This window comes from Aquarana catesbeiana, linkage group LG02, assembly GCF_042186555.1.
Source record: "Aquarana catesbeiana isolate 2022-GZ linkage group LG02, ASM4218655v1, whole genome shotgun sequence".
Lineage (NCBI taxonomy): Eukaryota > Metazoa > Chordata > Amphibia > Anura > Ranidae > Aquarana > Aquarana catesbeiana.
In genome coordinates this window covers 788,582,347-788,596,081 of record NC_133325.1, presented here as the reverse complement: position 1 = coordinate 788,596,081, position 13,735 = coordinate 788,582,347, and the positions used below count along the sequence as shown (strand labels likewise).

General features: G+C 47.2%; 1 protein-coding gene across 9 annotated transcripts in view; it reads left to right on the top strand.

The window, feature by feature from the left end:
- ATP6V1A (ATPase H+ transporting V1 subunit A) overlaps positions 1-13,735 on the top strand; it is a 112,431-nt gene that overhangs the window by 75,409 nt on the left and 23,287 nt on the right. For all 9 annotated transcript variants that reach the window (XM_073617444.1, XM_073617443.1, XM_073617448.1 and 6 more), the window contains one exon: positions 314-428. In XM_073617444.1, coding sequence (XP_073473545.1) covers positions 314-428 — 115 coding nt within the window. The remainder of the gene's footprint in view (positions 1-313; positions 429-13,735) is intronic.

The window sequence follows — 13,735 nt, the reverse complement described above, 5'->3', positions numbered from 1 at the left end:
GCTTGCCAACAGTAAAGAAATCTAAAACATAAAAATGTATTTTGGCCTGTCTGACGGGAAACTACACAAGATTCCTTTCTAATAACGAAACTCATCTCCGCTCCCAGTTCCCAAAAAGCAATAATTCTTACTTGATAAAGCTGCCATCACATAGTGACTCTCCAGTGAGCAACATGCTCTGACTTTCCCAAGGTCGACCTCTACCTGAAATCTTTTTTATTTGATAACGGGGTTGCTTTAAGGAATCTTATGTACATCATTATTGTTACTTTAGGTGCATTGACCAGTTAACAGTTCTGTTCTCCATTCACAGACAGTGGTTATCCTGCTTACTTGGGAGCCCGATTGGCCTCCTTCTACGAGCGCGCCGGCCGGGTGAAGTGTCTGGGGAACCCAGAGAGGGAGGGCAGTGTCAGCATTGTCGGAGCGTGAGTATATGACAGCATTGCCATTGTTTATTCATTACGGGGAAAGGTGTTCAAGATCCCACAGTGTGATAAGCCCTTCTTTAGTGTTTGTGGGCTGAAAAAAAAAACAAAAAAAACAGGTCCTCCATCCACACTTAACAGTGCGGCTGGGCAAATCTCCCACTCCATCTAATACCTGAATAGTGCCTGCATATGTCCTCCTGTCTGCAGCAGTCAGGAGTGTGGAGCACTGACATGTAAAGGGGCTTATAATGGCAGTGTCCTCTAGCAGTCTCCTGTAATGTGTGCCCCAGTAGTAGCGGGTCTCCACCCACCCCTGTGGCTTGTTTTCATTCTGTGACCTTCTACTGTATTATATTTCTGTAGTCTCTGACAGTCTTCTGTAGTATGTCTGTATTATGTATGCAGTCTCTGGCAGTCTTCACCGGCCTCTTTCAGACACTTTCTGTCTACATGCACTCATTCCATTGTTCACTGTATTAACTTAGTGCCGGTTCACACAGGGGCGACTTGTCAGGTGACCTAGCTGCCTGACAAGTCGCCTCCCGTTCTGTACAATGGAACTGTTCTAATAGGAGGGACGCAAGTCGCTCCGACTTAGAAAAAGGTTCCTGTACTACTTTGGGGGCGACTTGGGGCGACTTGCATAGACTTCTATACAGAAGTCGTTTTGCAAGTCGCCGTGGCAGTCGTGTGCAGGCCTCGGTGAGGCGACCTGCAAGTCGTGCCACCCCTGTGTGAACCGGGGTTTAGGGTCCAGGCCTATTCTAACACTTTTTGTTTACAAATAAAAATCTGTATTTCTTTAACGTACATCATGGGACACAGAGCCTTAAGTAATTACTTAATGGGTTATAGCCTACCGTCAGGTGTTGACACTGGTAAACCCTAATTAAGGAAGTTTACTCCCCTATATAACCCCTCCTCCTTCCAGGAGCACATCAGTTTTTTCGCCAGTGTCTAAGGTGTTGGTCACAAGTGAAGAAGTGCTCTGAGGAGCTCCAGGAGGGATCCATGCTGGATTTAAATTCCTCCATGAAAAGAAACCAGATTAATCCAGAAGTGCCACTGAGGCCTAAAGTGGATGATACCTGGGACCTCGTATCTGAAGCATGAGGTTTTGCCTGTAATGCCTCACTTAGTAGGGCTGGACCCCAGGAACCCAGGGCTTAGGTCTTGTTACATTACCTCAAGCTTCCTGATGTGGGGGGGCTATTGCACCCTGTTTTAACGGATCCAGTCCTTGAAGGTTTGTTAAAACGTAACCCACCGTGATGGGCGAAAGCTGGATTTTCTGTTAAATCAGCAAAATCTTGTGGCGAGGACAAGGTAAGGAAAGAGAGACGTAGATATTAAAAACATCTCTACGTTTCTTTCATTGAAGGAAAAATGTTGTCATGCCTTAATTTCCACTAGATGGAGTCTATGCACATACCTTACTCTGTTGTCTCACTGTTTGCTCAGTTCCGTGCCTGGCTGCACAGCGTGTGGAAGCAGATTTTTGCACGGTAGGAAAAGCTGCAAAAAATGTCTGTCTTTTTTCTTCCCCTGATGGGACCAGAGGGTTAGGGGGACAGCAGCGCTGTACCCCCCTTACATTCCCACCCCCCGTGGGGGAGACGGAAGGTCCCACCATTATACCGCTGAAAGTGTGTTACTGTGGCTGTATCTTTTACAGAGGTCTGTGCCTCACTGCAGGAGGCTCTGCCGCCCCTACCCCCCCCCCCCCTTGTGTTGGGTCTGGGGAGGGGGCGAGGCCTAACGCAGATGCCGTGAAACGTCCACTGACGAACGGCAGGCTAATAGCAGATAAATACAGCTGTGTCAGTCTCTCCTCTGCTGATGAGGAGGAAACAAGCTGCCTGCACACGGGGACACACAAGCTGTGGGATACGTATGGGTTGCAAAACTGGCATTTCCTGATTCAGGAAGGGCACCCTTTTCCAGCACTAAGCTGAACTGTATAGCAATTTTAAAAGTATTGACTATTTTCAGCGATTTAGTGCAATGTGTATAGCGCCTCTGGTTTTGTACTTAGGACTATGCCTGCCAAAAAAGACATCACAAAAGCCAAAAGAGTAAAGGTTTCACCCCCAGGCATTGGGATTGCAAGCTGTATTTCCACGCTGTCTTCCTCGCCTGAATTACCAATCATGGCAACTCAGGGTGAGCCATTAGGGCAAATTGTTGGTGCAGCTGCCTCTCGCATCTCAGCACCTGCATACGTGACTGAAGAAACCCTTTCCTCCTCACTCCAGGGTCTGGAAGAAAGACTAGTGGCTTTAATCGCATCCTCCATTACAAGGGGAACCGTGGCCCCACGATGAGGTTCTACCCTCAATCAATCAAGAAGAGCTTACCGATGATTGAGGAAACAGCGGTAGATGAACCTTTTTCAGCGTCTCAATCTGAAAAATTGCTGATACGAACTCTTACAGAGATGGTTCGTTCCTCTTTCATGCTGCCTCTAACAGAGTCTCATGAAAACGTGGCCTCTTCCTTAGGTTCCTTAAAACCTTCCCATCCTTTGCAAGCGTTTCCTGCGCACGCATTACTTGAACAGCTTATTTTTTGGAATGGGATGAGCATTTTCTCCCTCCTAAGAGGTTTTCAATTCTCTATCCTCTGGAGGAGAAATTCTCCAAAAAATGGAAAGTACCAGCAATTGACGCTGCAATTTCCAATGTGAATAATAACTTAACTTGTCCTGTGGACAATGCAAAGATGCTTAAAGATCCAACAGATAAGAAGTTGGAATCCCTGCTAAAGTCTGCTTTTACCATAGTAGGTGCCGCCATCCAGCCTGCAGTTGCCGCGATAGGCATCTGCCAATCCCTAAAGGACCTATTCAAGCAGGCCCTTAGAGAGCTTCCTACACAACAAGCTCAAAATTTGGCTGAACTACCTAAGGCATTATTTTTTGCCATAAATGCCATTAAAGACTATTCACCAGGCATCCCGCCTCACGCTTATGCTTGTACATATGTGCAGAATCCTGTGGCTGAAAAATTGGTCAGCTGAAACACCATGTAAGAACCTCCTAACTGGGTTCCCCTTTCATGGGGAGCAACTATTTGGAGAAGACTTGGATAAATATATCAAGACAATTTCTGCTGGGAAAAGTACCTTTTTACTAGTCAAAAGAAAATATAAACGCCCTGCATTTAAACGGACTCTTTCCCCTGCACCAGGGGCTTCCGCCTCTAGGCAGTGGCGACGGCCTCCGCTGTCAGACTCTAGAGGAAAGACTCAGGGTCAGACCCAGGCTCAAAAGAAGCCCTGGGGTAGGAAATCTGCAAAACAGAATCCTAAAGCCTCATCATAAAGAGGCAACCCCCCTCACCAAGGTGGGGGGAAGACTTCTGCAATTTTCAGAAGTCTGGAAAAAGGAAATTCAGGACAGATGGGTCATTTCCATGGTAACGCTGGGGTACAAGCTGGAATTCCGTGACTTTCCGCTTCCTGAGGTCAAGCATTCCCAAAGATCCAGAGGAAAAACAGTCTGTTTCAGGCACTAGATGGATTAATATCTCAAGGGGTGATCATACAGATACCCACAAAAGAGCAAGGTCTGGGATTTTATTCAAACCTTTTTATGGTACCAAAACCAAGTGGACATGTCAGACCCATTCTAGATCTAAGAAAGCTAAATCAATTCCTGAAGATCCACTCCTTTCACATGGAGACAATCAGGTCGGTAGTTTCTTTTCTTCTAGGAAGAGAACTTCTGGCATCAATCGACATCAGGGATGCATACCTGCATGTCCCTATATTTCCTGCTCATCAAAAGTTTCTGCGGTTCGAGTTAGAACAGCAGCATTTTCAATTTGTAGCCCTGCCCTTCGGGCTAGCCACAGCACCTCGGGTGTTCACCAAGGTGCTGGCCCCACCTCTAGCCAGGTTAAGGGCACAACAATCGTAGCGTACCTAGACGATCTATTACTTATAGATCAATCAGTGACTCGTCTGGAGCAAAGCGTACGCACTACAACCAACTATCTGAAAAGTTTGGGTTGGATTTTCAACCTAGAGAAGTCTTCCTTAATACCGTTAAGAAGGCTGGGTTACTTGGGTCTGATCATAGATACAGCCCAGGAAAGGGTGTTCTTGCCTCAGGAAAACTGGTGCGGAGGGTCAGGTCAAATGGCAATCCCTCCATTCGCCTCTGAATGAGGTTACTAGGAACCATGATAGCTTCATTCGAAGCAGTTCCCTATGCCCAGTTCCATTCAAGACTGTTGCAAAACAGTATCCTGTCTGCTTGGAACAAAACAATTCAAGTTTTAGACTTGCCAATGCGGCTGTCCCCAAGAGTGGCCCAAAGCTACACTTGGTGGTTATTAACCCAGAATCTGCTAAAACGAAAATCCTTCAGACCAGTCATCTGGAAAGTGGTAACGACGGATGCCAGCCTTTCAGGTTGGGGAGCAGTACTAGAAAAGAAAACTGTCCAAGGCCAGTGGTCAAGAACCGAAAGAAGCATGCCCACCAATATCCTAGAGATTCGGGCAGTACGCCTGGCTCTAAAGGCCTAGACTTTCAGGATACGGGATTGTCCTGTCAGGATTCAATCCGACAATGCCACAGCTGTGGCCTATATCAATCACCAAGGGGGGCACCAAAAGTCTCTCAGCACAGAGAGAGATGAACCATATTCTAACTTGGGCAGAAAGGAATGTTCCATGCCTTTCTGCAATCTTCATTCCGGGAGTAGAGAATTGGCAGGCGGACTACTTGAGTCGCCAGCAGTTATTCCCAGGGGAATGGTCTCTTCACCCCAACGTATTTCGAGCTGTTTGTCAAAGATGGGGGACTCCGTACGTGGATCTTCTAGCGTCCAGGTTCAACACGAAGTTGGTCAACTTTGTGGTCAGAACAAGGGATCCATTCACATGCGGAACGGATGTGTTAGTGACCTCGTGGGATCAGTTCTCTCTGATCTATGCATTCCCCCCTATTCAGTTGCTGCCTCAACTTCTTTGCAGGATCAAGCTGGAAAGAAAGCCGACAATTCTGGTAGCACCACCATGGCCCAGAAGGTCATGGTACGCAGAAATCGTTAAGATGACAGTGGAGGGCCCATGGTCCCTCCCACTATGGTCAGATCTGCTCTCTCAGGGGCCGATATTCCATCCTTCCTTACGGTCTCTAAATTTAACGGCTTGGCTATTGAAACCCACATTCTAAAGAAACGTGGGCTTTCCGGGTCCGTTATCTCTCCCCTGATTAATGCTAGGAAACCAGCTTCCAGAACTATATATTATAGAGTCTGGAAGGCTTACGTTTCCTGGTGTGAATCCAACGGTTGGCACCCTCGGAGATATATCGTAGGCAGAATTCTTGCCTTTCTACAATTAGGGGTAGAAATGAAATTGGCCTTAAGTACTAATAAAGGCCAAGTCTCAGCTTTATCGGTCTTATTTCAAAGACCACTTGCTACTCATTTTTTAGTCCGGGCTTTATACAAGTGGTAACGCGGCTTAATCCACCCGTCAAACCTCCCTTGAACCCTTGGGACTTAAACTTAGTTTTGTCTGTTACAAAAACAGCCATTTGAACTAACACAACAGATTCCCCTAGTCCTTCTAACAAGGAATTTGGTATTTTTGGTTGCTATATCCTCAGCAAGGAGGGTTTCAGAATTAGCTGCTCTTTCTTGTAAAGAGCCATATTTGATTTTCTCATGAGGACAGAATGGTGTTACGCCCTCGTCCAGGCTTTTTGCTAAAAGTCATTTCAGGTTCTCACCTGAACCAGGATATTGTCCTGCCATAGTTTTTTCCAAAACCATGTCCCAGAGAAGAAAAGTCACTACATTTTTTTTTTTTTTTTTTACATACTGTAACCAGTAAGTGTCCCTGATCACCACCACACCAGTTATGATGACACTGTACTGCACTTGTGACAGAGTGTGTAAAAAAGAAAAATTAAATAAAAAAAAAAAAAAAAAAGTTTTTATTTAATTTTCAAAAAAATGTTACAAAAACGTCAAACTTCGCCATGCCTCTTACTAAATTAAGACCTTAGGCTGTCTTACTTTCCAAAAAGGGGTTATTTGGGGGTATTTGTACTTTCCTGCCATTTTAGGGCTTCAAGAAATGGGATGTCTGTCAGTACATCAGGATTGATCGATTGTATATACATATGTATATATGTGTGTATATATGTATGTGTGTGTGTGTGTGTGTGTGTGTGTGTGTGTGTGTGTGTGTATATATATATATATGTGTGTATATATATATATATATATATATATATATATATATATATATATATATATATATATATATATATATATATATATATATACATATATACACATATACACATATACACTGATTTTGGGTCCTTTTCACCAAAGAAATGTAACAAAATACGTTTTAAATTATGCTTTAAATTGATGAAGAAAGATTATTTATTTTCAAAATGTTATGACACAAAGAAAGAAAAATGTGGGGTTTCTTTTCTAAATTTTCGTTTTTTTTTTGTTTTTTTTCTTATTTAGTTAGCAAAAAGTAATTAACCACTTCAATACCAGGCACTTAGATACCTTCCCGCCCAGCCCAGTTTTCACCTTTCAGCGCTGTTGCAATTTGAATGACAATTGCGCGATCATGCTACACTGTACCCAAACAAATTTTTTATCATTTTGTTCCCACAAATAAAGCTTTCTTTTGGTGGTATTTGATCACCTCTGCGGTTTTTATTTTTTGCGCAACAAATAAAAAAAGACCGAAAATTTCGAAAAAAACCAAGTTTTTCTTTGTTTCTGTTAAATTTTTTTGTAAATAAGTACGCTTTCTCCTTCAATAATGGGCACTGATACGGCGGCACTGATGGGCACTGATGAGGTGGCACCAATGAGGTGGCACTGATGAGGTGGCACTAACGGGCACTGATGATGGGCACTGATAGGCGGCACTGATGGGCACTGATAGGTGGCACTGGTATGCGGCACTGATGGGCACTCATAGGTGGCACCGATGGGCACACATAGGCAGCACTGATGGGAACTCGTAGGTGGCATTGATTGGTATATATGGGTGGCACTGATGGGCACTGATAGGTGGCACCGATGGGCAATGACAGGTGGCACAGAAGGGCAATGACAGGTGGCACTGATAAAGCATTGCTGGGCAGATCTGGGCATTGCTGGGCAGATCATTGACATAATAGTGCCAATCAGTGCCCATTTGTGGGCACTGATTGGCACAGATTGGGCACATGTGGATGGCCATGGGGTACATACCTGGCCATCCACGTTGCCCCTTCCCTGGTGGTCCTAGTGGCATCCCTGGTAGTCCAGTGGGGTGATCTGAGGGGGGGGCTGCGCTGATAAACAATCAGCGCAGACCCCCCCTGCCAGGAGAGCCGCCGATCGGCTCTCCTCTACTTGCGTCTGTCAGACGCGAGTGAGGAAGAGCCGATCAACGGCTCTTCCTATTGACAGCGTGATCAGCCGTGTTTGGACACGGCTGATCACGTGGTAAAGAGCCTCCGCCGGAGGCTTTTTACCAAGATCAGTGTAGCTGTGTGTCAGACTGACACACCGCTCCACCGATCGCCGCGATGCGCGCCCCCGGGGGCGCGCTGCGGCATGTTATCCTGCTGGACGTCATATGACGTCCAGTCAGGATGACAGAACCACTTCCCGGACGTCAATCTGCTATAGGGCGGGCGGGAAGTGGTTAAAGACCACCGAAAGAAAGCTCTATTTGTGTGGAAAAAATGATTTCAATTACAATTTAATTTGGGTACAGTGTTGCATGACTGCGTGATTGCCAGTTAAAGTAGCGCAGTGCGGAACAGCAAAAAAAAGCCTGCCCATGAAGAGGGTAAAACCTTTCTGGAGGTCAAGTGATTAAAGCTGATTTCCATGTTTACTGTCCCTTTTTAACTAGTTAGTTTGGGCCAAGCTGGCCAAAACAAACAATTTGCTACAGTCGAGACTTTCCCACCACACACCCAGAAACAAAAATGAGTCGGGCTGAGGGGCGCTCAGCCATTCATAGGCAGCTTTGTATTCTCTGAATTAAATACAAAGTTTCTTCTGATTTGCAGAGACGGAGAAGACGACGGATGGCGTCACAATCTCTCCTTCAACTAATCGGAGGAAGATTTGTATTCATTCAGGGAATGCAAAGCTGCCTATAAATGGCTAAGCATCGATCAACCCGCGTGTGGGATGGGAAGGTCTCATCTTGCTGCTGGAACACAGCCCTGAATACTGTATGAATCTAGGGGTACATGGAGTTTATACATCGCGTCCAACAGGCATACTTACAGTGCATCCGGAAAGTATTCACAGCGCTTCACTTTTTCCACATTTTATGTTACAGCCTTATTCCAAAATAGATTAAATTAATTATTTTCCTCAAAATTCTACAAACAATACCCCATAATTACAACGTGAAAAAAGTTTGTTTAAAAATCTTTGTAAATTAGTTAAAAATAATTTTAAAAAATCCCATGTACATGCCTTTGCCATGGCACGCAAAATTGAGCTCAGGTAAATCCTGCTTCCACTGATCATCCTTGAGATGTTTCTTCATCTTGAATGGCCTTCACCTGTGGTAAATTCAGTTTATTGGGCATGATTTGGAAGGGCACACACCTGTCTATATAAGGTCCCACAGTTAACGGTGCATGTCAGAGCACAAACCAAGCCATGAAGTCCAAGGAGTTGTCTGTAGACCTCCAAGACAGGATTGGTGGCACAGATCTGGGGAATTGTACAGCAACATTTCTGCAGTATTGAAGGTTCCGATAGCACAGTGGCCTCCATCATTCATAAATGGAAGAAATTTGAAACCACCAGGACTCTTCTTAGAGCGGGGGAGAAGGGACTTAGGGAGGTGACCAAGAACCTGATGGCCACTCTGACAGAGCTCCAGCGTTTCTCTGTGGAGAGAGGAGAACCTTCCAGAAGAACAACCATCTCTGCAGTACTTCACCAATCAAGCCTGTATGGTAGAGTGGCCAGAAGGAAGCCACTCCTCAGTAAAAGGCACATGACAGCCTGCCTGGAGTTTTCCAAAAGGCACCAGAAGGACTCTCAGACCATTGGAAAAAAACTTCTCTGGTCTGATGAAACAAAGATTGAACTCTTTGGCCTAAATGGCAAGCGTCATGTTTGGAGGAAACCAGGCACCGCTCATCACCTGGCCAATACCATCCCTACAGTGAAGCATGGTGGTGGCAGCAGCATGCTGTGGGGATGTTTTTCAGCGGCAGGAACTGGGAGACTTGTTAGGACTGAGGGAAAGATGAATGCAGCAATGTACAGAGACATCCTTGAAGAAAACATTCTCCTCTGCACTTCAAACTGGGGCGAAGGTTTATCTTCCAACAGGACAAAGACCCCTAAGCACACAGCCAAGATAACAAAGGAGTGGCTACGGGACAACTCTAAATGTCCTTGAGTGGCCCAGACTTGAACCCGATTCATCATCTCTGGAGAGATCTGAAAATGGCTGTACACCAACGGTCCCCATCCAACCTGATGGAGCTTGAGAGGTCCTGCAGAGAAGAATGGGAGAAACTGCCCAAAAATAGGTGTGCCAAGATTGTAACATCATGCTAAAGACTTGAGGCTGTAATTGGTGCCAAAAGGGGCTTCACCAAAATAACAAAGGCTGTGATACTTCTGTACATGGGAGAAGTCTGTGATACTTCAGTACGTGGGAGGAGTCTGTGATACTTCCGTACGTGGGATGAGTCTGTGATACTTCCGTACGTGGGAGGAGTCTGTGATACTTCAGTACGTGGGAGGAGTCTGTGATACTTCCGTACGTGGGATGAGTCTGTGATACTTCCGTACGTGGGAGGAGTCTGTGATACTTCCGTACGTGGGAGGAGTCTGTGATGCTTCCCTACGTGGGAGGAGTCTGTGATGCTTCCCTACGTGGGAGGAGTCTGTGATGCTTCCCTACGTGGGAGGAGTCTGTGATGCTTCCCTACGTGGGAGGAGTCTGTGATGCTTCCCTACGTGGGAGGAGTCTGTGATGCTTCCCTACGTGGGAGGAGTCTGTGATGCTTCCCTACGTGGGAGGAGTCTGTGATGCTTCCCTACGTGGGAGGAGTCTGTGATGCTTCCCTACGTGGGAGGAGTCTGTGATGCTTCCCTACGTGGGAGGAGTCTGTGATGCTTCCCTACGTGGGAGGAGTCTGTGATGCTTCCCTACGTGGGAGGAGTCTGTGATGCTTCCCTACGTGGGAGGAGTCTGTGATGCTTCCCTACGTGGGAGGAGTCTGTGATGCTTCCCTACGTGGGAGGAGTCTGTGATGCTTCCCTACGTGGGAGGAGTCTGTGATGCTTCCCTACGTGGGAGGAGTCTGTGATGCTTCCCTACGTGGGAGGAGTCTGTGATGCTTCCCTACGTGGGAGGAGTCTGTGATGCTTCCCTACGTGGGAGGAGTCTGTGATGCTTCCCTACGTGGGAGGAGTCTGTGATGCTTCCCTACGTGGGAGGAGTCTGTGATGCTTCCCTACGTGGGAGGAGTCTGTGATGCTTCCCTACGTGGGAGGAGTCTGTGATGCTTCCCTACGTGGGAGGAGTCTGTGATGCTTCCCTACGTGGGAGGAGTCTGTGATGCTTCCCTACGTGGGAGGAGTCTGTGATGCTTCCCTACGTGGGAGGAGTCTGTGATGCTTCCCTACGTGGGAGGAGTCTGTGATGCTTCCCTACGTGGGAGGAGTCTGTGATGCTTCCCTACGTGGGAGGAGTCTGTGATGCTTCCCTACGTGGGAGGAGTCTGTGATGCTTCCCTACGTGGGAGGAGTCTGTGATGCTTCCCTACGTGGGAGGAGTCCGTGATGCTTCCCTACGTGGGAGGAGTCCGTGATGCTTCCCTACGTGGGAGGAGTCCGCGATGCTTCCCTACGTGGGAGGAGTCCGCGATGCTTCCCTACGTGGGAGGAGTCCGCGATGCTTCCCTACATGGGAGGAGTCCGCGATGCTTCCCTACATGGGAGGAGTCCGCGATGCTTCCCTACATGGGAGGAGTCCGCGATGCTTCCCTACGTGGGAGGAGTCCGCGATGCTTCCCTACGTGGGAGGAGTCTGTGATGCTTCCCTACGTGGGAGGAGTCTGTGATGCTTCCCTACGTGGGAGGAGTCCGTGATGCTTCCCTACGTGGGAGGAGTCTGTGATGCTTCCCTACGTGGGAGGAGTCTGTGATGCTTCCCTACGTGGGAGGAGTCTGTGATGCTTCCCTACGTGGGAGGAGTCTGTGATGCTTCCCTACGTGGGAGGAGTCTGTGATGCTTCCCTACGTGGGAGGAGTCTGTGATGCTTCCCTACGTGGGAGGAGTCTGTGATGCTTCCCTACGTGGGAGGAGTCTGTGATGCTTCCCTACGTGGGAGGAGTCTGTGATGCTTCCCTACGTGGGAGGAGTCTGTGATGCTTCCCTACGTGGGAGGAGTCTGTGATGCTTCCCTACGTGGGAGGAGTCTGTGATGCTTCCCTACGTGGGAGGAGTCCGTGATGCTTCCCTACGTGGGAGGAGTCCGTGATGCTTCCCTACGTGGGAGGAGTCCGCGATGCTTCCCTACGTGGGAGGAGTCCGCGATGCTTCCCTACGTGGGAGGAGTCCGCGATGCTTCCCTACGTGGGAGGAGTCCGCGATGCTTCCCTACGTGGGAGGAGTCCGCGATGCTTCCCTACATGGGAGGAGTCCGCGATGCTTCCCTACATGGGAGGAGTCCGCGATGCTTCCCTACATGGGAGGAGTCCGCGATGCTTCCCTACATGGGAGGAGTCCGCGATGCTTCCCTACATGGGAGGAGTCCGCGATGCTTCCCTACATGGGAGGAGTCCGCGATGCTTCCCTACATGGGAGGAGTCCGCGATGCTTCCCTACATGGGAGGAGTCCGCGATGCTTTTGTACAATTGTCATTATGGGGTATTGTGTACAATTGTCATTATGGGGTATTGTGTACAATTGTCATTATGGGGTATTGTGTACAATTGTCATAATGGGGTATTGTGTACAATTGTCATAATGGGGTATTGTTTGTAGAGTTTTGAAGAAAATAATGAATTTAATCCAATTTGGAAAAATGCTGTAACATAACAAAATGTGGAAAAAGTGAAGCTCTGCAAATACTTTCCGGATGCAGTGTATTAACGTGGAAACAGAGTTCATATGGGTCATCTTGGCCCATGTGTATTTTACAAATTTTGTAGCTCTATCCACACCATGCTAGAAAGCCCAGCCCTCCCCCCATCCTATCACCCCCCCCATCCTATCACCCCCCCATCCCATCACCCCCCCATCCCATCACCCCCCCACCCCCCCCATCCTATCACCCCCCCCATCCTATCACCCCCCCCATCCTATCACCCCCCCCATCCTATCACCCCCCCCATCCTATCACCCCCCCATCCTATCCCTCCCCCCCATCCTATCCCCCCCATCCTATCCCTCCAAGAAGCACAGCGAGGGTTAAACATCCCTGTAAAAGCAGCTGTGTAGTCATTGTAGCAGTAGGTGCCAGGTCACGCATTTGAGGCTCTGCCAGCGGACTCTCCTGTTGCCAAGATAGACTTTGGCGGGCCCGCAGTGGGGGGGCTTTAGCAGTTAGCAGTGGAGGTGTCAGAACCCCACCCCAAACAGACACAATGATTGCTCTACTAACCTTGTGGGATCGTTCTATCCATGTGTTGGACACGGTCGGGGACAGAAGAACGTTGGCCAAGAATGATGGAGAGGTTACAGGAAATCTCCGGTTTCATTATAAATGATCGTATTGCACATTTAATGGCGATTGTGTACTCTAAGTACGTTTAAGGGGACTTTTCCGTTCATTCCGCATCCAGCTGTGAGTTTCTACAACTGCGAGGATACAAAAATCTAATTGCAATTTCTTTATATCCATGAGAAGGTATATCTTCCAAGCTCAGCTCCATAGGAGCCGTGATTTCTGTGCATGGCCTGAGACAGCTGTATGCAGTTTGTAATAAATTGTTTTATATTAGACTCCATCAGTATCCAAATTATAAACCAAAATTCTGGATGTACACTTTGCCCAAGGGATGGAAAGGAATGATTTGCATGGCTCCACACAGTTTACAGAAATGAAGAATATAACCCTTATTTTTGGTATTTGTGATGTAAACGTGAAGGTAATACAGTGCCTTGAAAAAGTATTCATACCCCTTGACATTTTCCACATTTTGTCATGTTACAACCAAAAACGTAAATGTATTTTATTGGGATTTTATGCGATAGACCAACACAAAGTGGTACATAATTGTGAAGTGGAAGGAAAATGATAAATGGTTTTCCATTTTTTTTTTTTT